Here is a 26,745-nt window from a genome sequence, read left to right as displayed (position 1 = left end):
AGTTTCAGGGGCAGCACGGTAGCGCAAGTGGATAGCACTGTGGCTTCACAGCGCCAGGGTCCCAGGTTCGATTCCCGGCTTGGGTCACTGTCTGTGCGGAGTCTGCACGTCCTCCCCGTGTCTGCGTGGGTTTCCTCCGGGTGCTCCGGTTTCCTCCCACAGTCCAAAGACGTGCAGGTTAGGTAGATTGGCAATGCTAAATTGCCCTTAGTGACCAAAAAAGGTTAGGAGGGGTTGTTGGGTTACGGGGATAGGGTGGAAGTGAGGGCTTAAGTGGGTCGGTGCAGACTTGATGGGCCGAATGGCCTCCTTCTGCACTGTATGTTCTAGGGGACCGGTGAAGATGTGCTTCCTGTGCCTCGATGGGGTCTGATGGGGCCCTCCAGTATAGCCCCTCAGGGGGTCTTCCGCATGGTGATAGTTTACTGCGCCCTAAATAACCTGGCTCTGCAGCAGGGCAACAATCTTCCTGAGGAATACCTGGAGGAGCGGCATGTGTCCTCGGACAAGGAGGACGTTCAGGAGGGAGTCGAGAAAAAGGCCACTGAGGATCCGGAGGATGGAGACCAGCTGGGGACAAGGGTGTGCATGGGCAGGAGGGTTAGGGTCCCCATCATTGCCTCCCGCCTCATGGAGTAGACATGGCTGTGTCACCTGGGTACCCTGGCAATGCCACCTGAGTGCCAAGGTGCCCAGGTGGTACTGCCAGCCTGGCAGGGGCACTGCCAAGGTGTCAGGCTGGCAGTGCCAAGGTGCCCATATTGCATCATGCCTGGACCAGGGATCAGACCTGGTGTGCCCTGCCTTATCAGGTGGGGTACAGGGGGGCTCGATGACACTCTTATTGGTGAGTTGCGGCGTTGGGAGGGTCCTGAGTCTGCGGTGGGGCGTCTAGAGATTGCGGCACCATTTAGAATATTTAGCTCAGTTTGTTGGACAGCTGGTTTTGTGATGCAGAGCGAGGCCAACAGCGTGGGTTCAGTCCCCGTACCGGCTGAGGTGATTCAATAAGGACCCGCTTTCTCAACCTTGCCCCTTGCCTGAGGTGTGGTGACCCTCGGGTTAAATCACCACCAGTCAGCTCTCCCCCTCAAAAGGGGAAAGCAGCTATGGTCATCTAGGACTATGGTGACTTTACCTTACGTTCCCATGTACTGGCATTAAGGATACATGTAACCTGTGTACACACTCAGAAATCTTGTTGACCCTGGCATGTTAAATTACACATTGGAATAAAGCAGTAGACTGAAGAAAAGGTTTAGGTAATTCATCTGTTATACTTTTTTATAAAATATGTACACTTTTTTGGTCATGAACAAGTAAAATGGCACATGAAGCATCGCTAGGCAACATTTTAGCTTTATATATCCCATTGCCCATTCCATAATCGTTGAATTCTTCAGTATTCTCTTGTCCCCAGAGGGGGGTCACAAAAAAAAATTACAAAACAGGCCAACTGTACCACAATGCTAAAAAATAGCTTGTTAAGTGCAAGTTAAAAAGCCTTGATAAAAAGCTAGATTGCAACACAATAATATTAACTTTAGCAGTTTAAATACAAGGCTTTTGTTAAAAGTTTCCTTTTTCAGTTTGACATACATTTTTTGATAGGTGCCATTGATTTTGCTTTCATTTAAGCTATGTACACAACCAGCTGTAACACTTAACAGTTATATAATTACATGGAGCTTATAGGTCAGAATAACATGGTAAGTATACAATTAAAATACTGGCAAGTACAGTTGAAATGATTTTATTTCCTTCAAGGTTTTGAATTGCAATGAGTGCTAACACCAGTCAGGTGACCAGTCACCTGGCTTTTCTGCCCCCCCTATCCATTGTCCTGTTTTTCTGGATCTTTACTGTATCCAGATGGTATTACTTCTATCTGGTCTTCGTGTCTCCACAGTCAGATCGCCAAATGTCGAGAAAAATTGCTCCATCTCTTTTTGCAACATTTCATTTCGTTTCTCGGCATCCTCCCGTGCACGCTCTGTGTTTCTCATCTTTATTTCCACCATGGTATATTTCTTCCTCTCCTGGTCCAGTTCCTCGTGGAGTGTCATTACCTCCGACTCCAGCTCAATGTTTTTCTGTTCCAAACTGCAAAGTGGAAGAAGAAATGAATAAGAACGATGGGGAAATGATCAAACACTCATGTTCATTTTGATAGATGCAACAATTAGATTGAAAGTTGACCACATTCACGTTTATGGATGTTATTTAAACAACACACATCTGTTTACGCCAAAATGGCATACATGATGGATAGATAGGATCATGGCAGTAAACTATATGGGATGCAGTTGGAATTCACCTTCCTGTCTAGAAGTAAATCTTGTTATGAAGCCATGTGTTATAAAAATGACTTCATTAAGTTACTAACTAGAACAAATTAATTGTTTTTTTCAAAAAAGGCTGAAGCTACATTTCAGTGACTTGAAACTGCAAATCCTAAATTAGTTAAACATTTGCATAATTGTACTCAATGCATTCCAAAGCCATTAGGGTGGAGCCAACCTGTCCAGAAAACCCCAGCAGAGACAATTACCTTGAAGAATTGCGAATGGGATCATCCTAACCCAATCTCAGAACATTCCATCACCTGACTAGGGACTAGACATTAGATGTAATCATCTCAGGCAATAAATTGGGTGGAGAAAAGAATTCACACCAGCCATAATCTAATCATGTTTAAACCATCCAGCTGGAATACACCAACCATGGTCATATTTGTGTCACTGCTCAGTTGTAGAGGGAGGATCATGTGGCAAGCCAATTAACACTTTTTGTGTTTAAGAACCTGTTTTCCCCAGACCAGAGATCAAAGTAGAAAAGACCCCTGCATGGGTCTCTCTTTTTCTCCATCTTGCAAGTTCAAACCCTGTCTAATGTTTGACTGTCCAGGTGCCACAGATAGAGATTTTAAAGAACTCAAGCCAGCAGTGTCTGTCTGTACCTTTAACCACCTCAATGCCGAACCAGAAAAACCACGGAGATCAGCCTAGATCCACCCAAGCCATCAACCTACAAGACGTGTACAGTCTTAATCCTTACTGGACTTTAAAAAAATAATTTAATCTATCCTCCCACTCTGTTACTTATGAAATGAATGAAAATCGCTTATTGTCACAAGTAGGCTTCAAATGAAGTTACTGTGAAAAGCCCTTAGTCACCACATTCCGGCGCCTGTTCGGGGAGGCACGCTGCTAGCCTGCCTTGGTCTGCATTCAAAGCCAGCGATATAGCCCTGTGCTAAACCAGCCACTTATTGGTGTGTATGTGAGAATTTCTTTTTTTTAAAATAAATTTAGAGTACCCAATTCATTTTTTCCAATTAAGGGACAAATTTGGCATGGCCAATCCACCTACCCTTCACATCTTTGGGTTGTGGGGGCGAAATCCACGCAAACACGGGGAGAATGTGCAAACTCCACATGGATAGTGAACCAGAGCCAGGATCGAATCTGGGACCTTGGCGCCGTGAGGCAGCAGTGCTAACCACTGCTCCACCGTGCTGCCCCTGTGTATGGGGGAATTCCGAGTGAGTATACATGTAAACGTTGGGGCATTTATATTATTTTTCATAAACCGAGTAAATACTATTCTCTTTCCTTTCTGAAAAACTCAAGGAACTCCTGTTGCTTGTCTCTTGCAGACACAACCACATAAATAGTTAGACATTAACTGAATGCATATCCTTTTTAAAATCCTGTTGTCTAATAAGTGGTTGGGAAAGAGGGGAACCATTCAATCTCCACTCCCCTGACTGCCACAAGTTAATGTGGTGGATTGACTGCCTGCTGTAGAAACCAACTGATATTCAATCCAGTTTGATTTCAGTGGTTATGGAAATTAAAATGTGGTTGTTTCTGTATTATGTTTGCACATAAAGACAGACAGGAAGAGAGAGAGACAGGAGAGGCTAATCTTAGCCAGCATTTCTTAAGGATTAACTGGGGTCCTTTCAAGGTCACTCCACGGGCACTTCCTATCAGGAAGTAATCTGAATAGATCCTGATGTCAATCTTAGTTCAATTTCCTTTTGGTGCAGGGAGTTTCCACATTGCCAGGTAATTGTCAACGTCTGTCTCCATGAGTTTACTGTCTCTCATTTTACTACTTTGAAGGGTGACATCTTGGCGAAATTCTCCCGAAACGGCGCGATGTCTGCCGACTGGTGCCCAAAACGGCGCCAATCAGACAGGCATCGCGCCAGCCCAAAAGTGCGGAATGGTCCGCGTCTTTGGGGGCCGAGCCCCAACATTGAGGGGCTAGGCCGACGCCGGACGAATTTCCGCCCCGCCAGCTGGCGGAAACGGCCTTTGTTGCCCCGCCAGCTGGGATCTCGGGGCAGCGCATGCGCGGGAGCGTCAGCGGCCGCTGACAGTTTCCCACGCATGCGCAGTGGAGGGAGTCTCTTCCGCCTCCGCCATGGTGGAGACCGTGGCGGCGGCGGAAGGGAAAAAGTGCCCCCACGGCACAGGCCCGCCCGCGGATCGTTGGGCCCTGATCGCAGGCCAGGCCACCGTGGGGGCACTCCCCGGGGCCAGATCGCCCCGCACCCCCCCCCAGGACCCTGGAGCCCGCCCAAGCCACCTTGTCCCGCCGTTCAAAAGGTGGTTTAATCCACGCCGGTGGGACAGGCAATTTATCGGCGGGACTTCGGGCCATCCGGGCCGGAGAATCCAGCGGGGGGCCCGCCAACCGGCGCGGCGCGATTCCCGCCCCCGCCGAATATCCGGTGCAGGAGACTTCGGCAACCGGCGGGGGCGGGACTCATGCCAGCCCCCGGCGATTCTCCGACCCGGTGGGGGGTGGGGCGTCATTCTCCGACCCCCCGCCGTGTTGGAGAATCGCCGGGGGCTGCCGTGAATCCCCCCCCCCGCCGGTTGCCGAAGTCTGCGGGACCGGATATTTGGCGGGGGTGGGAAGTGGGCCGCGTCGGTTGGCGGGCCCCCCCGCTGGATTCTCCGGGCCGGATGGGCCGAAGTCCCGCCGATAAAGTCCCGAGCCGGCGTCGCACTGTCACAGACAGGGTTTGCCAACCCCCTGGGCTCCGTGGCTGCAAACCTGCAGACCCCTGTCGATACCAGCACGGGCCTCCAGGACTGGTAGCGCCAGATGTCGGGGGGGCATCGGATGGCCAGTCCGTTCGCATCCCCCACCCATGTAGAGGCCTGGGGGCCATCGGGCACCCCGAGGGAGGAGGAGGTGGTGTGGTCCATTCCGGCTCCCCCTGTAGGGGAGGTCCCGGTACACCGCGACACCTCGGACTCCCCCCCCTTCCGTCCCAGGTGCATCGGGTGGGCAACGGGCAGGACAGGCTGGCAGCTCGCCATCCCAGTCGCCCGGGCCGCAGCCTGGCCCATCTAGGCCAGGACGCCCCAGGAAACGGCCGCCAAAGGGATCCAGTGTCAGAGGGCAGGAATCACAGGAGTCCACCTCCAGTTCTGCTGTACCGTCTGGGGAACCACGTAGACGTAGTCAAAGGGCCTGTAAGGCCAAACAATTAGACACTGAGTAAGTTGGCACGGGTGCAGGGCACAGATGAGTTTTAGGGGTTAGGGCACGTGCATAAACTCCTTTGGTTATTAAAGTCAATGTTACACCTACAGAAGCTGCCTTTGTGCTCTGTCCAAAGCGTGCGGGGGGTGTCATGTATGTTGAGCGCAAGTGTGTGTGTGAGGGGTGGTCTTACCTCAGCCCCAGGTGAGTCTGCCCCCTTCCCCCGGGCCGCCATCAACATCCCCCGGGCAGAGGACGGGACCGTGCGCTGCAGTGTCACAGCCGCATGCAGGGATGGTCCGGGTGGATGGTGGTACTGTGGCCATAGGTCAGACATAGTCCAACGATGTGGAGCCAGGAGCTCACCGCAGGACGGGTTGTCATCATCCTCCATGGCCTGCAGTAGACACGCGTCCACCTGCAACTGTGTGAGCCCGGCCCGTTGTGCCGCAGGTGGATCGGCAATGGGGGGGGGGGGGGGGGGCGTGTGCATGCAGGTGGGGTGGGTGGGGTTGGGGAGGGGGGTGAGGGTGCTGGGTGGGTGGATGGGTGGGGGGTGTGGGTGGTCGGCTGTTGCCATGGTGTGCGGTCTGTGGCCATCCTACCCGATTCCCACGCCCATCTAGTCAGTGAAGCGGGCGGCCATCAGTCTGTCCCGTGCCCGCTGGGCCAGCCGGTAACGGTGGACAGCCACCCGCCTGTGTCTACCCCGTCTGCCCTGACCATTACCCCCATCCCCCTCATCTGGGGAGGACTGCGCCTCTTCCTGCTGCTACTCCACTCCGCCCTCCTCTGCCTGCGGCACATCGCCCCTCTGCTGGGCTATGTTGTGCAGGACGCAGCACACCACAATGATGCGGCCGACCCTATCTGACCAATACTGGAGGGCGCCCCCAGAGAGGTCCAGGCAACTGAATCGCATCTTCAGCACGCCAAAGCACCTCTCTATCACTCCCCTTGTCGCTACATGGGCATCATTGTAGCGGTTCTCCGCCTCATTGCGTGGCCTCTGTATAGGCGTCATCAGCCACGATCGCAATGGGTAGCCCCTGTCGCCCAGCAACCAGCCCCTCAGCCGGGGATGGCGTCCCTCGTACATGCCGGGGATGGATGACCGCGACAACATGTATGAGTCGTGTACACTGCCTGGGTAACGGGCGCAGACGTGCAGGATCATCATGCGGTGGTCGCAGACCACCTGTATGTTCATCGAATAGGTCCCCTTCCTATTGGTGAACACGGCCCTGTTATCTGCAGGTGGCCGCACGGCGACGTGCATCCCATCGATCGCGCCCTGGACCATGGGGAACCCGGCCACGGCAGAGAAGCCCACGGCCCGGGCATCTTGGCTGGCCCGGTCCATGGGGAAGCGGATGTAGCGGTGCACCATGGCATATAGGGCATCTGTCACTGCCCGGATGCACCGATGTCTGCGATATGCCGGACATGTCCCCACTCGGTGCCTGGAATGACCCCGTTGCATAAATGTTCAGGGCCACCGTAACCTTGACGGACACGGGGAGAGGGTGTCCCCCGCCAGTGCCACGCGGTGACAGGTGTGCCAGCAGGTGGCAGATGTGTGCCATGGTTTCCCGCCTCATCCGGAGTCTCCTGCTGCATTCCCTGGTCCGTGAGGTCCTGGTATGACTGCCGGGGCCGGTACACACGGGGCGCCCTCGGGTGCCTCTGTTGCCGTGGGGCCGCGACGTCCTCCTCGCCTTGTCGGTCAGGTGTCCCTCCAGCCTAGGCGGCTGCCGCCTGTCCCTCTGCGGCAGCCTGCGCCGCCTCTCTGGCACGCTCCTCCTCCTCCTCCTCATCCAGGGCAACATAGACATTCGCGGCTGCCGCCACGGCGGCCAACATCGCTGGATGATCGGAAAACATGACGGCCTGGTGGGGGGGGAGGGGAACGACGACATGTCATCATTGCCCATATCCCCTCCTCCCCCCAGCCAGGTGGCATGGAACGCATGGGTCCAACTGTTGGAGGCTGGCATCTGGCCAGGTGGACCAACTCACTTGCCCTCGCATCCCCCTCCCCGGCACGGACCCCCCCCCCCTCCAACCTCCTCCCCGGCACGGACCCCAACCTCCTCCCCGGCACGGTCCCCCCTTCCCCCTCCCCGGCACGGACCCCCCCCCCCCAACCTCCACCCCGGCACGGACCCCCCCATCCCCCTCCCCGGCACGGACCCCCCCCCCCCCAAACCTCCTCCCTGGCACGGACCCCAACCTCCTCCCCGGCACAGACTCCACATCCCCCTCCCAACCACGGACTCCCCCCCAACCTCCACCCCGGCACGGACCCCCCCCCAATCCCCCTCCCCGGCACGGATCCCCCCCCACCTCCTCCCCGGCACGGACCCCAACCTCCTCCCCGGCACGGACCCCCCTCCCGACACTCCCCCGGAGCCCAGCCCACTCTAACCACACCCCCCCCCGCCGCACACACACACACACAACCCGAGACACACCTCTCCTCACACATTCAGACTGCGGCCACGCCATCGCCTGCCCCGAGCCAACCCCCCAGGCCGTCACTCACCTGCACGCTGGTCGGCGTGAACCTGGAGCACAGGGTCACGCCGATGAAAACGAGGTTTAATTTACGTCGACGTGAACGGTCATCACGTCGACGGGACTTCGGCCCATCCGGAAGGGAGAATATCGGCAGGCCGAAAATCGGCGGCCTTGCGCAGACCCGTGCCATTCTCCGACGGCAGCGGCGACATTAACACCCCGCCGACTTTTCTCCCTTCGGAGACTTCGGCAACCGGCGGGGGCGGGATTCACGGCGGCCAACGGCCATTCTCCGACCCGCTGGGGGGTCGGAGAATGACGCCCCAGGTTTCGATATTCTCTCTGAGCATCAGTCTATGCTGATTGGAAATGCTTGGGGGAATCTCATTCTGTGCTATCCATGGGATTCAAGATGAACATTTTGCAAGGCATTGAGGAAATTCTCAAAAGGGAGGTGTAGCAAAATGATTAAAGGCCTCATGGTCCATGCTCTCTAATCTGATAACAAACCAAAATACAATCGCAAATGCTCAGCTGACAAACGATGTTGAGAACTCACTCTTACATTGAACTTAAGCCCAGGTGAAGCTCACAAATAGCCTGATGCTATTACCGAAACCAGACAATCTCAGTACAGTAATGGGGCATCTGGATTTCACATCAACATATAGCTTTAAGTTCTTGGGGGTCACCATCACCAACAGTCTGTCCTGGTCCACTCACGTTGATGCAACAGTCAAGAAAGCCCAACAACGTCTCTACTTCCGACGGAAGCTAAAGAAATTTGGCATGTCTGCATCGACTCTCTCAAACTTCTACAGATGTGCAATAGAGAGCATCCTATCCGGCTGCATCACAGTCTGGTAAGGCAACTGCTCGGTCCAAGATCGCAAGAAATTTCAGAGTGTGGTAAACTCAGCCCAGCGCATCAGACAACCTTGCCACCCCCACATTGATTCTGTCTACCACTGCCCTGCCTCAGGAAGGCAGACAGCAATGTCAGAAACCCCTCACACCCAGGCTTTTCCCTCTTCCAGACCCTTCCATCAGGCAGAAGGTACAGAAGGCTGAAGACCCGCACATCCAGACATAGGATCAGCTTCTTCCCCACAGCTACTAGGCTCAAAGACTTTCCCTCGAACTGATCTGTACCTTGTAAGAACACTTGCTCGTGTATTTGTTTTGTTTGGCCCTTGTTCCGCACCGTAACCAATCACTATTTGTCGATGTACTTTGTCGATTATTCTTTTTGTCTACTATGTATGTACTGTGTACGTTTCCCTTGGCCACAGAAAAATACTTTTCACTGTACTTCGGTACATGTGACAATAAATCAATCCTGGAATAATCACTGGAGAACAAGTTGACAGTGAGGAGGCTGATGGTGGTAATGCTGAACGTTGACCTTATCTGTACTGCTGATATTTGGAGGTGCTTTTGACGAATGTATGGATGCTATTTGTTGATTTTAACCGGTCGGAGGCTTTCCTGCACATACAGGAAAATACGTCAGTTTAATTCTATGAGTGGCACGGTAGCACGAGTGTTTAGCACTGTGGCTTTACAGCGCCAGGGTCCCAGGTTCGATTCCCCACTGAGTCACTGTCTGTGCGGAGTCTGCACGTTCTCCCCGTGTCTGCGTGGGTTTCCTCCGGGTGCTCCGGTTTCCTCCCACAGTCCAAAGGCGTGCAGGTTAGGTGGATTGGCCATGATAAATTGCCCTTAGTGACCAAAAAGGTGAGGAGGGGTTATTGGGTTACGGGGATAGGATGGAAGTGAGGGTTTAAGTGGGTCGGTGCAGACTCGATGGGCCAAATGGCCTCCATCTGCACTGTATGTTCTATGTGATGTGCAGTGCATACAGACACTAGAATTCAATAGTAGTGATCAGACAGATGTAACAAAAAAGGGGGGAGGGAAGTGAGGACATTTCTTCCTTGCATCCCCATGCATCTTATATGCTAAGCAAGTTGCAAATGGTGTGGTCATGGACATCTTGCTTTCCACCTCACTCCTCTTCCTTCACACAACCATTCCCTTCTGATTTTCACCTTTCAGACAGCTACAGAATTAAAGAGCAGCTCCCTGCCCAGCCCCAGGAGGGCAGAGAGAGAACTGCTGCCTGCCCAGCCCCAGGGGGGCAGAGAGAGAACTGCTGCCTGCCCAGGCCCAGGAGGGCAGAGAGAGCACTGCTGCCTGCCCAGCCCCAGGAGGGCAGAAAGCATTGCTGCCTGCCCAGGCCCAGGAGGGCAGAGAGAGAACTGCGTCCTGCCCAGCCCCAGGAGGGCAGAGAGAGCACTGCTGCCTGCCCAACCCCAGGGGGGCAGAGAGCACTGCTGCCTGCCCAACCCCAGGGGGGCAGAGAGCACTGCTGCCTGCCCAGGCCCAGGAGGGCAGAGAGAGAACTGCGTCCTGCCCAGCCCCAGGAGGGCAGAACGCACTGCTACCTGCCCAGCCCCAGGAGGGCAGAGAGAGAACTGCTGCCTTCCCAGCCCCAGGAGGGCAGAGAGCACTGCTGCCTGCCCAGCCCCAGGAGCCCAGGAGGGCAGAGAGAACTGCTGCCTGCCCAACCCCAGGGGGGCAGAGAGAGAACTGCTACCTGCCCAACTCCAGGGGCGCAGAGAGAGAACTGCTGCCTGCCCAGCCCCAGGAGGACAGAGAGCACTGCTGGCTGCCCAGCCCCAGGAGGGCAGAGAGCACTGCTGGCTGCCCAGCCCCAGGAGGGCAGAGAGAGAACTGCTGCCTGCCCAACCCCAGGGGGGCAGAGAGAGAACTGCTGCCTGCCCAACCCCAGGACGGCAGTGAGAGAACTGCAGCCTGCCCAACCCCAGGAGGCAGAGAGAGAACTGCTGCCTGCCCAACCCCAGGAGGGCAGAGAGAGAACTGCTAACTGCCCAACTCCAGGGGGGCAGAGAGAGAACTGCTGCCTTCCCAGCCCCAGGAGGGCAGAAAGCACTGCTGCCTGCCCAGCCCCAGGAGCCCCAGGAGGGCAGAGAGAACTGCTGCCTTCCCAACCACAGGAGGGCAGAGAGCACTGCTGCCTGCCCAGGCCCAGGAGGGCAGAGAGAGAACTGCTACCTGCCCAACCCCAGGAAGGCAGAGTGAACTGCTGCCTGCCCAGCCCCAGGAGGGCAGAGAGAGAACTGCTGCCTGCCCAACCCCAGGAGGGCAGAGAGAGAACTGCTACCTTCCCAGCCCCAGGAGCCCCAGGAGGGCAGAGAGAACTGCTGCCTGCCCAGCCCCAGGAGCTCCAGGAGGGCAGAGAGAACTGCTGCCTACCCAGCCCCAGGAGGGCAGAGAGAACTGCTGCCTGCCCAGCCCCAGGAGCCCCAGGAGGGCAGAGAGAACTGCTGCCTGCCCAACCCCAGGAGGGCAGAGTGAACTGCTACGTGCCCAACCCCAGGAGGGCAGAGTGAACGGCTGCCTGCCCAGCCCCAGGAGCCCCAGGAGGGCAGAGAGAACTGCTGCCTGCCCAGCCACAAGAGGGCAGAGAGAGAACTGCTGCCTGCCCAGCCCCAGGAGGGCAGAGAGCACTGCTGCCTGCCCAGCCCCAGGAGGGCAGAGAGAACTGCTGCCTGCCCAACCCCAGGAGGGCAGAGAGCACTGCCTGCCCAACCCCAGGAGGGCAGAGAAAGAACTGCTGCCTGCCCAGCCCCAGGAGGGCAGAGAGAACTGCTGCCTGCCCAACCCCAGGAGCCCCAGGAGGGCAGAGAGAACTGCTGCCTGCCCAACCCCAGGAGGGCAGAGAAAGAACTGCTGCCTGCCCAGCCCCAGGAGGGCAGAGAAGGAACTGCTGCCTGCCCAGCCCCAGGAGGGCAGAGAGCACTGCTGGCTGCCCAACCCCAGGTGGGCAGAGTGAACTGCTGCCTGCCCAATCCCAGGAGGGCAGAGAGAACTGTTGCCTGCCCAGGCCCAGGAGGGCAGAGAGAGAACTGCTGCCTGCCCAGGCCCAGGAGGGCAGAGAGAACTGCTGCCTGCCCAACCCCAGGAGGGCAGAGAGAACTGCTGCCTGCCCAGGCCCAGGAGGGCAGAGAGAATTGCTGCCTTCCCAACCCCAGGAGGGCAGAGAGCACTGCTGCCTGCCCAGGCCCAGGAGGGCAGAGAGAGAACTGCTACCTGCCCAACCCCAGGAGGGCAGAGTGAACTGCTGCCTGCCCAGCCCCAGGAGGGCAGAGAGAGAACTGCTGCCTGCCCAACCCCAGGAGGGCAGAGAGAGAACTGCTGCCTGCCCAGCCCCAGGAGGGCAGAGAGAACTGCTGCCTGCCCAGCCCCAGGAGCCCCAGGAGGGCAGAGAGAACTGCTGCCTGCCCAGCCCCAGGAGGGCAGAGAGAACTGCTGCCTGCCCAGCCCCAGGAGCCCCAGGAGGGCAGAGAGAACTGCTGCCTGCCCAACCCCAGGAGGGCAGAGTGAACTGCTACGTGCCCAACCCCAGGAGGTCAGAGTGAACGGCTGCCTGCCCAGCCCCAGGAGCCCCAGGAGGGCAGAGAGAACTACTGCCTACCCAGCCCCAAGAGGGCAGAGAGAGAACTGCTGCCTGCCCAGCCCCAGGAGGGCAGAGAGCACTGCTGCCTGCCCAGCCCCAGGAGGGCAGAGAGCACTGCTGCCTGCCCAGCCCCAGGAGGGCAGAGAGAACTGCTGCCTGCCCAACCCCAGGAGGGCAGAGAGCACTGCTGCCTGCCCAACCCCAGGAGGGCAGAGAAAGAACTGCTGCCTGCCCAGCCCCAGGAGGGCAGAGAGAACTGCTGCCTGCCCAACCCCAGGAGGGCAGAGAGCACTGCTGCCTGCCCAGGCCCAGGAGGGCAGAGAAAGAACTGCTGCCTGCCCAGCCCCAGGAGGGCAGAGAGCACTGCAGCCTGCCCAACCCCAGGAGGGCAGAGTGAACTGCTGCCAGCCCAACCCCAGGAGGGCAGAGAAAGAACTGCTGCCTGCCCAACCCCAGGAGGGCAGAGAAAGAACTGCTGCCTGCCCAACCCCAGGAGGGCAGAGAGAACTGCTGCCTGCCCAACCCCAGGAGGGCAGAGTGAACTGCTACCAGCTCAGCCACAGCAGCCCCAGGAGGGTGAGAGAGAACAACAGCACAGCACTGACGAAGAGGCCCTATCACTTCATCTGACATTTACAGCCAGTGCCTCAAGTACTGGCGCTGCATGTTCTTTAGAAGTGAGACTGAGTGAGCCCGGCGTGTGGAACTAGCCACCTATTGCCGGTCGTGATGCTCACTAGGCGGCTGCGGACTCAGTCCACGGCCGCCCTAGTCGGGGGTGGGGGGATCGGACACCGGGGGGGGGGGGGGGGGGAGGGGGTTAGATCCCCGCGGTTAGTTTCTCGAGCACGCGGCCATTCAGGGGGGTCTAATTTTTCAGTCTGCCTCCGGGGTCCGGGTCCGCTATGGCGCTCGGCACGGCAGCTGGAGGCCGCCGACGTGTGCATGCGCGGACTCAAAACCAGAAGTGCGGGGGCCCACATCTGCAGCGAAAGCTGTGTGAATTACTCCGGGTCCCTGCAGGGCACTGAATTCGCTCAACTTGTTTCTCGGAATTTCTGGATTAAAACTCCACCTTTTTTACCATGTCGTGGAACATAGTCCCATTTGGGGAGAATCTAGCCCATGTTCTTCAGTGAGTTGGGCAGATACATTGGGCGGAATTCTCCCATTCGCCCGTGGCGGGTATGGTGGCAGAGGCGAGTGAAAAATCCAGCATTATCCCAAACGTCAGAAACCTGCCAACATAAAATCCGGTTGTAATTCTCCCACTGGTGTGTTAATGATGGGCCGCTCCTCCACAGGCTGGTGACGTGAACGGCATTCACATCACGTTGAAGAAGCAAAATGGAATTAGTTTTTGTTCAGGAGGACTATACTATACACACACACACCATACTGTCGACCTCTGAACTTCATGCCACATATAAAATGTGATTCAGTATGTTCAGGTGCTACTGCATTTTCCAGCTGCTGCATATGAGCTTCATATGGGTAGTCAACACAACCATAAAACAAATAAGCATCAAAGTTCCAGGAAATTATGCTCAGCTGCCATCCATGGAAACCGTGGGTGGGAATCTCCAATAACGGGGCTATGTCCTGCGAACAAACGCGCTCATATCACTCTGGACTTACCTGGAGAAAGTCCAGGGTGATTGTCCGATTTGGAGGGGGCAAACAGGGCCCCGGAGTGCTCCTCGCAGCTTTGGCTGCCGATACGGGGCCCTGCACCTCCGGTCGGGGGTCCGCACATGCACACGGCGGCGACCTATTCAGCCACCCCGCGCGACATGACCGACCCACACCGCGGACCGCCCCCCCCCCCCCCCACCAAATCGTGCTCACCCACGGATCGTTGGCCTGGCCGTCCTGGAGGTGTCCCCTCCCCCCCCCCACCCCCTCCCCCACCAGGGCAGCGGCGGACAAGTTGCCAACGGGTGGAACCATGAGAGAATCGTGCCGTCGGGAACTCGGCCAGCTGCACTCGGTGAATCGCCACGGGGGCCTCTTTCAATGGCCCCCGACCGGCGCCGCGTCGACCGCGCGCGCGCACGATTGGTGGCGATTCTCCGGGGACCGAAGAATCGCAGGACTGGCGTCAGACCGATCTCGGGTTTGACGCCCATTCTCCGCCTCACGCCGATCGCGATTTCGGTGCGGAGAAACCCGCTCCCTCGATGTTGACCCTTTTTTTAAAAATGAAAAAGCAATGCTGAGTTGTTCAGAGCTATTTCAGACGCTGCAATGATTCAGGTTGAGAGTCTCAAGAAGATATGACTTGCTGCCAAGTGGTCTGTGTCAGATATAAATTCACATTCTTCCACACAGAGCAATGCTAAAGATTATTGAATTTCTCATTACGATTCTGGAATGAATGAGAATTCTGAGTGAGGCACATCTGGATGTAGTCATTTCCCCAGAAGCTATCCTCTGGCACCAGTACAGCTGGGAAATGGGAATGAGAAAACAAGACAGAAGCTGCTGCTTTCAGTTCATCACTTATTTAATAAGGACACGGGAGTCCACACTGAGTAAAATAAAAAAACAAAGTTTTATTTCCAACAGATATGTACACTGCCCAGTAAGTTCCCTCCTGGGTTCCTGTTCTGTTCGGTGCCGTGTGGCCGATCTATTATACAGAGGTTAATAGACAGCGGGGGAGCTCGTACTCTGCAAGGGCCACAGAGAAGATAATCATTCCGACCCCGCATGTCCCGCGCGGGATATTACAACTTGTTATATTTTGTACAATTGAAAACAGCAACAAAGCAAGAGCAGCATATGTCAAGTGTTTGGATTGTTGCATCTCGAAAGGCTATTTACTGCAAGGCTTTGAAATAGGTTTTAGTTTTTGGTTTCCAGATTTGTACGACCTGATTATTTAATTCACACAAGGCTAACTTTCTAGGCATGTGGAAATAGTTAGAAAAAAAAATAAAGGCTGACAAGTACTAAATTAACATGGTGTCCCTTAATGCAGACATGCCTACTTCAACTGGCTGGTGCCATGATTCAAGATGACACTTGTGAATAAACAACCTATTAAAGTTAGGAAATTTGACTTGTGCGTGACGTTGACAGAGGTGCTCCACTCGCTCATTCGTGTTAGGGAACTGTGGGCATCAAACTGTTTTTAGCTATAACTCAGCAGATGTTGGACAGTACAAATTGGCACTCTTTTATGCTGAGGTGGCCTACATTGGATCTCACTTGGTTAGAGCTTGCAGCGATGCCATGAGTGGACTTATTGGGCTGGATTCTCCGATTTTGAGGCTATGTCTGGAGCATGTGTCTAGTTTTACAATGAAAAAGTCGGCATCGCCCCCTGCACCCATGCTCCACCCGGTGGGGGGTTAACAGCCGCGCCATGTAAAGCCCCCGGCTTTACCTGCAGATACGGACGGAGAATTGTCGGGTCCGTGGCTGCACATGTGCATAGGTGGCCGCACTGTACAACATGGCACCGGCCGCGCATGGTCCCGGCCTGCCAGATAGTGCCCCCCTGTAACCCGCCTCGCCACCTCGACCAGTCCCCCTAGCCCCGGCCGAAGCCCCCTCGGCCAGCAGAACGGTCCCCCGCCCCCCCCACCACCCGACTGTGGCAGCGCTGGACAGTCTGCATCCGCCACGCGAGGTCCCCGAAAACTGAGAGCACACGTGACCGACGCCGTTGGGAAGTCGGCCCATGGGGGGGGGAGAGGAGCATCGGGGGAGGGCCTCAGGTGACGTCCTGAGGTCGTCCCAACGTCGTGCTGCGTACTCAGCGAATACGCCGTTTTTGAGGGGGCGAAGCATCTGAAAAATGTCCCAATTTCGGCGTAAAAACGGATTCTCCGGCCAATCACCAAATGCGATTTCGGCATCGGCATTCGGAGAATCCCGCCCATTGTGTTTGAACCTTTTTTGTGGGAAACAACATTTACTTCTCCTGGGCACGCAAATTAATGAATCAACACTTCCTCGGTTATCTTGTGGTCACTTTAAGAACTGCTGGTTCAGCCTCCTAATATTTGGGACAACTATGTGGACCATGCGCAGTGCTCACTCCCGCTTACACTCTGTCATTGGAGCCCTACAATCAAGGTATAACTCTGATTTGCGACATTAAACACCCATGGCCCTGTTTCAGATGGGCAGTAGAGTTCATTAATTTACAGACGCACCTGTAGCAGGCAGGCCTTGGGCATCTAAGGCTGGCAACATTTGCAAATGCTGGATATTCATTTTGCAGTGACAATGGACATGTGTTAAATTCTCCACACCCTGCCAACGCACCTCTACCTCAGCTCTACCACTGACCCAGGTTTCAACTTTCACCCAAGTAATTCTCTTGAAAAATGAAGTCATAATAAACAACAGCATGCATGATTATTGAGGCTGCGGGAGAGGAAATGGGACAATGTTCTATGTGAGGTGTTGTTCTGACATGAGGCAGAGCTAACTCGATGGGCCCTGTAACCCCTGATCCCCTTATTAATCAAGAATCTATCTATCTCTGTCTTAAAGACACTCAGTGATTTGGCCTCCACACCCTTCTGCCGGAATGAGTTCACAGATTCACCACCCTTTAGCTGATGAAATTCCTCCTCATCTCTTGTTATAAAGGATCGCCCCCTCAGTCTGAAGCTGTGCCCTCGGGTTCTATTTCCCCAACCAGTGGAACCATCTTAACCATGCCCACTCTATCTAGGCCACTCAGTATTCTGTAACTTTCAATAAGATCCCCCCCCCCCTTTCCTTCTAAACTCCATCGAGTACAGACCCAGAGTCCTCAACCGCTCCTCATATGACATGCCTTTCGTTCCGGGGATCATTCTTGTGAACCTCCTCTGGACCCTCTCCCAAGGCCAGCACATCCTTCCTTAGATACGGGGCCCAGAAATGCTCACAGTATTCCAAATGGGGTCTGACCAAAGCCCTATACAGCCTCAGCAGTATATCCTTGCTCTAGCCCTCTCAAAATGAATGGGATCATTGTATTTGCCTTCCACACTGCCAACTGAACCTGCATGTTAATCTTAAGAGGATCCATGAACTAGGACTCCTAATTCCCTTGTGCTTCAGATTTCCGAAGACTTTTCCCATTTAGAAAATAGGCTATGTTTCTATTATTCCTACCATAGTGCATAAGTGCCAGAAACTTACCTGGCCCAGCCACAAAATACAATGTCTACAAGAGCAGGTCAGATGCTGCAAGTGACTTTATTTCTTGACTTTATTTATTTCCCAACCTTAACAAGGCACAAGTTAGGAGAGTGATGCCTGGAAGAGCGCAGCTTCACAAACCCTCAATAGGCTTGACACCAACTGGAACAATGTAATCCATCCACCAACTTAAACGTTCAGATCCTCCACCACCGAGGTGCAGTGACAGCAATGTGTACCATCTACGAGATATACTGGAGCAATTCACTGAACCTTCGACAATGCCTTCCCAACCTGTCTTGAAGGTCAAGGGCAGCAGGTGTATAGCAAGATTACCACCTGCAGGTTCCCCCCTAAGTCATTCAGCATCCTGACTTGGAACTATATTGCTATTCCAACACTGTCACCGGGTCAAAATCCTGGAATTCCCTGTCAACTGCCCTGTGAGTGCACTTTTACCACATGACCTGCAACAGTTCAAGAAGGCAGCTCACCACTACTTTCTCGAGGGTAATTATGATGAGCGGTGAATGTTCAACTTGTAAGTGACACGAGTAAGCAAACAAAAAAGTATGGGGCGAGATTCTCCGACCCCCCGTCGGGTCGGAGAATCACCGGGGGCTGGCGTGAATCCCGCCCCCGCCAGTTGCCGAATTCTCCGGCACCGGATATTCGGCGGGGGCGGGAATCGCGCCGCGCCGGTTGGCGACCACCCCCCACCCCCCCCCCCCCCCGCGATTCTCCGGACCGCGACGGGCCGAAGTCCCGCTGCTAAAATGCCTGTCCCGCCGGGGTAGATTAAACCACCTACCTTACCGGCGGGGCGGGGTGATCTGGCCCCGGGGGTGCCCCCACGGTGGCCTGGCCCGCGATCGGGGCCCACCGATCCGCGGGCGGGCCTGTGCCGTGGGGGCACTCTTTTCCTTCCGCCTTCGCCACGGTCTCCACCATGGCGGAGGCGGAAGAGACTCCCTCCACTGTGCATGCGCAGGAATGCCGTGAGCGGCCGCTAACTCTCCCGCGCATGCGCCTCCAGAGATGTCATTTCCGCGCCAGCTGGTGGGGCACCAAAGGCCTTTTCCGCCAGCTGGCGGGGCGGAAATTCGTCCAGCGCGGGCCTAGCCCCTTAAGGTTGGGGCTCGGCCCCCCAAGATGCGGAGCATTCCGCACCTTTGGGGCGGCGCGATGCCCGACTGATTTGCGCCGTTTTGGGCACCAGTCGGCGGACATCGCGCCGATACCGGAGAATTTCGCCCATGGTGATTCATGAAGACCAATTCGGCATTGTGGTGTTCTGCACCAAATACTGGTGAAGGCAGTCAGTCAGGCATCATAGTGACTGCCTGGAACAAATATTAGCATTCTTGAATATATATGTGAGGGTCTAACGCCTGTTTCACGACACCTTGAGGCAATAGGGCAGCATAGAGTAGGTCAGGAGCCCAGCCTGCTCCATTCGGCATGACCTTATGTGCATGGATGCCCGGAAAGACAGCTCACTCTTACAAATTGGGTACATGATATTGTGCCCCAAAACTGGTCCTCATTGTCCCTTTTATACTGGGAAAAGGGGACAACAAGGATTAATTTTCCTCATAGCATTTTCAGGTGCCATCATAATTCCGTCTGTCTCATCAAAATGATCTCATTCATTGCCCCAATGGTTCACCTCAGTAACCCCTGAATTTCACTCCCTGGCACATGTGGCAATAAATATACCGGACTGCCCTCAGTAATCGGACGTTAGAAGAAGGAAAAGATCTGACAGTGAATATGACATCACAGAAACAGGTCATTCAGCCTACCGTGTTTGTACTGGTGTTTTTATTTCACTTGGAGTTCCCTAGTCTAATCTGACTGTTTGCTCACCATATTCCTTTAATATTCCCTTTTCGGCATCCGTTACCTACTGGTGCTTGGCCGGTTGGAATAAGTGCACTTATTAAGAGAACGTCTAGTTCGTGGCTAGCTAAGGTTTTATTGTTCAACAATTATGTGGATTAGATAACCATAAAAATGTTATCAAAACTATTAACTGTCATGATATTCAGGTAAACATCATGGTGCAAACAGACATACATACGGATGGACAGATCAACAGACCAATCAACGCATACACAACACCACAGCCAATCACAGGCAAGAGCATACACACTACAAAACAGGGAACACAACACTTCCTGCTCATTCCAGCAGGAGACAGCTCAGGGCACAGAGCTCACAGCAAGCCACTCAGACATCCACCATGTGCTGAGTGCCACTCCAAGATAGTGTTAGGAATAGGTCCACAGATTCAAGGGTTATGATCGAACCTCAGTAACCAGTTTACCATTGTAGATATTGCTAGTAATAAGACTGAGTTGTACCATTCGCAACCGTGTTGGTTCGTCTGTGTAGCAGAGCACCCAACACATCACTAACTATTATAAATAATCTAAGAGCTACTACAAATTGTGACTATCCACTAAGAAGACTATCTCCAGACTTCCTGAGGTAGCAGTGTCACATGGTTGTTCTCTACTGCCACCTGCTGGTTGGAGGCTGTAACTAATACTATACACATGATTGCTTATGCACGTCATCACAGCACTACTGTCCAATTCCATTTGTGCTGATGAATTACACAGTTCGTTCACTTCCCATAAAGGCATTTTTTCTCACTGCCCCTTTAATTATTTTGTGATCATCAAAATTACTTTTTTGTCAACCAAAAGCAACCATTCATAATTAATCTGATTAGAACCCTTTGTGATCTCGAAAATCTCTTTCAAGTTCTCACCTTCGGTGGAAACAACCCCACTTTACCAAGTCTCTCATAATTGTAACCTCTGAAATCTGGGAACATGTGAATGAATATCCTTGCTATGATGGAGTGCCCAAAGTTTCTTGAAATACTCCAACTGCAGCCTCACTGCTAATTGTACTGTGATTCCTGAAAATCGCACTGACTTCCCGCTCACCTCATTGTGACCTTCTGAAAATTGCACTGTGACCTCCTGCTAACCTCACTGTGACCTTCTAAATATTGCACTGTGACCTCCCGTTAACCTGTTTCCTCCTGCAAATCTCAATGTTTCCTCTCGCTAACTGCACTGTGACCTCCCGCTAGATCCACTGTGACCTCCCGCTAACCTCACTCTGTCCTCCCGCTAACTTCACTGTGACCTCACTGTGACCTCCCGCTAACCTCACTCTGTCCTCCTGCTAACCTTACTGTGACCTGCTGCTAACCTCACTCTGTCCTCCTGCTAACCTCACTGTGTCCTGCTGCTAACCTCACTATGACCTCCTGCCAACCATCTCTGTGACCTCCCTCTAACTTCGCTCAGTCCTCCCGTTAACCTCACTGTGCCCTCCTGCGAACCTCACTATGACCTCCCGCCACCCATCTGTGTGACCTCCAGTTAACTTCGCTCTGTCCTCCCGTTAACTTCACTGTGACCTCCTGCTAACCTCACTGTGACCTCCCGCTAGCCTCACTGTGACCTCCCGCTAGCCTCACTGTGACCTCCCGCTAACCTCGCTCTGTCCTCCCGCTAACCTCACTGTGTCCTTCTGCTAACCGCATTGTGATCTCCTGCTAACCTCAGTGTGTCCTCCGTTAACCTCACTGTGACTTTGTGCTAACCTTACTGTGTCAGCCCGCTAACCAGACTGTGATCTCCACTAACCTCTCACTGTCCTCCCACTATCTCTTTTAAAAAAAAAAAAATTTTTTATGAAAGGTTTTCACAAAATATCAATAAAATGAGAAAAAAAAGAACCCAACAGGGTTAAGTACAAAACACAATCTAGAAAAGCAACCCTCCATAACCCCCCCCCCGTACATAGATAATAAATTAACATTAACACCCCGACTTAACACAACAGGTATATACACCCCCTCAGACCCTTCAGTGTAAATAACAAAAACAATAATAAAGTAAACCACCCCCCCCCCACCCCGAGCTGCTGCTGCCATTGACCAATGTCTATCGTTCTGCCAGAAAGTCTAAGAACGGTTGCCACCGCCGAAAGAACCCTTGTACCGACCCTCTCAAGGCGAATTTCACCCTCTCCAATTTAATGAACCCTGCCATATCGCTGATCGAGGATTCCACGCTTGGGGGCCTCGTATCTTTCCACTGAAGGAGAATCCTTCGCCGGGCTACCAGGGACGCAAAGGCCAGAATTCCGGCCTCTTTCGCCTCCTGCAGTCCCGGCTCCTCTGCCACCCCAAATATTGCGAGCCCCCAGCCCGGCTTGACCCTGGATCCTACCACCCTCGACACCGTCCTCGCTACGCCCTTCCAAAATTCCTCCAGCGCTGGGCATGCCCAGAATATATAGGTGTGATTTGCTGGGCTCCCTGAGCACCTAACACACTTGTCCTCATCCCCAAAAAACCGGCTCATCCTTGTCCCGGTCATGTGTGCCCTGTGCAGCACGTTAAACTGTATGAGGCTGAGCCTCACGCACGATGAGGAAAAGTTCACCCTCCCTCGGGCATCTGCCCACGTCCCTTCCTCAATCTCCTCTCCCAACTCCTCCTCCCACTTACCTTTCACCTCCACCACCGAGGCCTCCTCCTCCTCCTGTATCACCTGGTAAGTTTCCGAGATCTTCCCCACTCCCACCCACCCCCCCGAGAGCACCCTGTTCTGTACTGTGTGTGGCAGCAGCCGCGGGAATTCCACCACCTGCCGTCTGGCAAACGCCCTTACCTGTAAGTACCTGAAGGTGTTCCCCAGGGGGAGCTTCTCATCCAGCTCACCCAGGCTCGCGAACTTCCCGTCGAAAAACAGGTCCCCCAACCTTCGTATACCTGCCCTGTGCCACCCCGAAAACCCTCTACCTGATCTTCCTGGGGCGAACCGGTGGTTCCCCCGTATTGGGGTCCACACCGAGGCCCCAATTTCTCCCTTGTGCCGCCTCCACTGCCCCCAAATTTTGAGGGCAGCTGCCACCACCGGGCTCGTGGTATATCTCCTTGGAGGGAGCGGCAGCGGCGCCGTTGCCAGCGCGCCCAGACTCGTACCCACACAGGACGCCGTCTCCAGCCTCTTCCATGCAGCCCCCTCCCCCACTTGCGCACCATCGTCGCATTGGCGGCCCAGTAGTACCCACAGAGGTTGGGCAGCGCCAGTCCCCCCCTATCTCTACTCCGCTCCAGGAACACCCTCCTCACCCTCGGAGTCCCTCGCGCCCACACAAACCCCATTATACTCCTGTTAACCCGCCTGAAAAAAGCCTTTGGGATAAACACGGGGAGGCACTGGAACAGGAACAAAAACCTTGGGAGCACTGTCATTTTGATTGACTGCACCCTACCCGCCAGGGACAGCGGCAACACATCCCACCTCTTGAACTTCTCCTTCATTTTCTCCACCAGCCTTGTAAAGTTAAGCCTATGCAGGGCCCACCCAGCTCCTGGCCACCTGGACCCCAAATACCTGAAAGCTCCTCGCCGCCCTTTTTCATGGGAGCTCGCCAATCCCCCTCTCCTGGTCCCCTGGATGAACTACGAACAGCTCGCTATTCCCCATGTTGAGCTTGTACCCCGAAAAGTCCCCGAATTCCCTAAGAATCTTCATTACCTCCGGCATTCCTCCCACCGGGTCCGCCACATACAGCAGCAGGTCGTCTGCAGAGAGCGACACCCTATGCTCCTCCCCACACCGCACCAACCCCCTCCAGTTCCTTGACTCCCTCAGTGCCATAGCCAGGGGTTCAATCGCCAGTGCGAAGAGCAGGGGGAACAGGGGACACCCCTGTCTCGTCCCTCAGTGCAACCGAAAGTACTCGAACCTCCTCCTGTTTGTGGCCACACTCGCCATCGTGATCTCATACAACAGCCTAACCCACATGACAAACCTCTCCCCAAACCCGGACCTCTTCAGCACCTCCCACAGGTACCCCCACTCAACCCTATCGAAGGCTTTCTCAGCTTCCATCGCCACCACTATCTCCGGCTCCCCCTCCCTCGCCGGCATCATGATAATGTTCAAAAGCCTCCGCACATTCGCGTTCAACTGCCTCCCCTTCACAAACCCCGTCTGGTCTTCATGGATGATCTGCGGCACACAATCCTCAATCCTCGTGGCTAAGACCTGCGCCAGCACCTTGGCATCTACATTTAGCAAGGAAATCGGTCTGTAAGACCCACATTGCAGGGCATCCTTGTCCCGCTTCAGGATCAAGGAGATCAGTGCCCGGGACATCGTCGGGGGCAAAGCCCCCTCCCTTGCCTCATTGAAGGTCCTGACTAACAGCGGGCCCAACAGGTCCATATATTTTTTATAAAATTCGACCGGGAAACCGTCCGGCCCCGGTGCCTTCCCTGCCTGCATGCTTCCTATCCCTTTGATCAGCTCCTCCAGCCCAATCGGGGCACCCATTCCCGCAACCAGTCCCTCTTCCTCCTTTGGAAACCTCAATTGGTCCAGGAAGCGGCCCGTCCCTCTCTCCTCCCGTGGGGGCTCGGATCGGTACAATTCCTCGTAAAAGTCCCTGAAGACCCCATTGATGCCAACCCCACTCCGCACCACACTCCCTCCCCTGTCCTTAACTCCCCCGATCTCCCTAGCTGCATCCCGCTTCCGAAGCTGATGCGCCAGCATCCAGCTTGCCTTTTCCCCATACTCGTAAATCGCCCCCTGGGCCTTCCTCCACTGCACCTCCGCCTTCCTGGTGATCGAATTCGGCCTGGAGGCTACGCCTCTTCCTCAACAATCCTTCCTCGGGCTCCTCTGCATACCTCCTGTCTACCCTCACCATCTCCCCCACCAGCATCTCCCTCTTGCCCCCCGCTCCCTCCGCTCCTTGTGGGCCCTAATTTTTTTTTTTTTTAAATATTTTATTGAAAATATTTGGTCAACCATCACAGTACATTGTGTATCCTTTACACAATAATATAACAGTACAAATAACAATGACCTGTTTTATAAACAAAGAATAAATAATATATAACAAAAACGAAAACTAAAACTAAATGGTAACTGCCTTGTCTCAGATAAACACTCTCCAAGAATATGATTTAACAGTCCAATATACAATTATTTATAGCAACGACCTATACATATTATACATATATATTAACAACCCTGAGAGTCCTTCTGGTTCCTCCCCCCCCGTGCTGCTGCTGCTGCCTTCTTCTTTTCCATTCCCTCTATCTTTCTGTGAGGTATTCGACGAACGGTTGCCACCGCCTGGTGAACCCTTGAGCCGATCCCCTTAGGACGAACTTAATCCGTTCCAGCTTTATAAACCCTGACATGTCATTTATCCAGGTCTCCACCCCCGGGGGCTTGGCTTCCTTCCACATCAACAGTATCCTGCGCCAGTATCAACAGGGGTATCATCATTACCCCTATCAGCCTCCGTATATTCGTATTCAGCTGTCTCCCCTTCACAAACCCAGTTTGGTCCTCATGGACCACCCTCGGGACACAATCCTCTATCCTCATTGCCATTACCTTGGCCAGAATCTTAGCATCTACATTTAGGAGGGAAATAGGTCTATAGGACCCATATTGCAGCGGGTCCTTTTCCTTCTTTAGGAGGAGCGATATCGTTGCCTCCGACATAGTCGGGGGCAACTGTCCCCTTTCTTTTGCCTCATTAAAGGTCCTCATCAGTAGCGGGGCGAGCAAGTCCACATATTTCCTGTAAAATTCAACTGGAAATCCATCCGGTCCCGGAGCCTTCCCCGCCTGCATGCTCCTAATTCCTTTCACTACTTCCTCTATTTCAATCTGTGCTCCCAGTCCCCCCCTTTCCTGCTCCTCCACCTTGGGAAATTCCAGCCGGTCCAGAAAGCCCATCATTCTCTCCCTCCCATCCGGGGGTTGAGCTTCGTATAATTTTTTATAAAATGCCTTGAACACTCCATTCACTCTCTCCGCTCCCCGCTCCATCTCTCCTTCCTCATCCCTCACTCCCCCTATTTCCCTCGCTGCTCCCCTTTTCCTCAATTGGTGGGCCAGCAACCTGCTCTCCTTCTCCCCATATTCGTATTGTACACCCTGTGCCTTCCTCCACTGTGCCTCTGCAGTACCCGTTGTCAGCAAGTCAAATTTTACGTGTAGCCTTTGCCTTTCCCTGTACAGTCCCTCATCCGGTGCCTCCGCATATTGCCTGTCCACCCTCAGAAGTTCTTGCAGCAACCGCTCCCGTTCCCTACTCTCCTGCTTTCCTTTATGTGCCCTTATTGATATCAGCTCCCCTCTGACCACTGCCTTCAGCGCCTCCCAGACCACTCCCACCTGGACCTCCCCATTATCATTGAGTTCCAAGTACTTTTCAATGCACCCCCTCACCCTTAGACACACCCCCTCATCTGCCATTAGTCCCATGTCCATTCTCCAGGGTGGACGCCGTTCTGTTTCCTCCCCTATCTCCAAGTCAACCCAATGTGGAGCGTGATCCGAAATGGCTATAGCCGTATACTCCGTTCCCCTCACCTTCGGGATCAACGCCCTTCCCAAAACAAAAAAGTCTATTCGCGAATAGACTTTGTGGACATAGGAGAAAAACGAAAACTCCTTACTCCTAGGTCTGCTAAATCTCCACGGGTCTACTCCTCCCATCTGCTCCATAAAATCTTTAAGCACCTTGGCAGCTGCCGGCCTCCTTCCAGTCCTGGACCTCGACCTGTCCAGCCCTGGTTCCAACACCGTATTGAAATCTCCCCCCATTACCAACTTTCCCACCTCTAGGTCCGGGATGCGTCCTAGCATACACCTCATAAAATTGGCATCATCCCAGTTCGGGGCATATACGTTTACCAAAACCACCGTCTCCCCCTGTAGTTTGCCACTCACCATCACGTATCTGCCCCCGCTATCCGCCACTATAGTCTTTGCCTCAAACATTACCCGCTTCCCCACTAATATAGCCACCCCCCTGTTTTTCGCATCTAGCCCCGAATGGAACACCTGCCCCACCCAACCTTTGCGTAGTCTCACCTGGTCTATCAGTTTCAAGTGCGTTTCCTGTAACATAACCACGTCTGCCTTAAGTTTCTTAAGGTGTGCGAGTATCCGTGCCCTCTTTATCGGCCCGTTCAGCCCTCTCACGTTCCACGTGATCAGCCGGGTTGGGGGGCT

General features: G+C 54.3%; 1 protein-coding gene across 2 annotated transcripts in view; it reads right to left on the bottom strand.

The window, feature by feature from the left end:
• Positions 1-1,257: 1,257 nt before the first annotated feature.
• The window catches only part of arhgap24 (Rho GTPase activating protein 24), a 606,798-nt gene continuing 581,310 nt past the window's right edge, over positions 1,258-26,745 (bottom strand). For both annotated transcript variants that reach the window (XM_072496252.1, XM_072496253.1), the window contains one exon: positions 1,258-2,103. In XM_072496252.1, coding sequence (XP_072352353.1) covers positions 1,860-2,103 — 244 coding nt within the window. In that variant the 3' untranslated portion in view covers positions 1,258-1,859. The remainder of the gene's footprint in view (positions 2,104-26,745) is intronic.

The sequence above is a fragment of the Scyliorhinus torazame genome, chromosome 3 (genome assembly GCF_047496885.1).
Source record: "Scyliorhinus torazame isolate Kashiwa2021f chromosome 3, sScyTor2.1, whole genome shotgun sequence".
In the NCBI taxonomy this organism is placed as follows: Eukaryota; Metazoa; Chordata; class Chondrichthyes; order Carcharhiniformes; family Scyliorhinidae; genus Scyliorhinus; species Scyliorhinus torazame.
The sequence above is the reverse complement of the archived record's forward strand: the minus strand, read 5'-3'. Positions and strand labels throughout refer to the sequence as shown.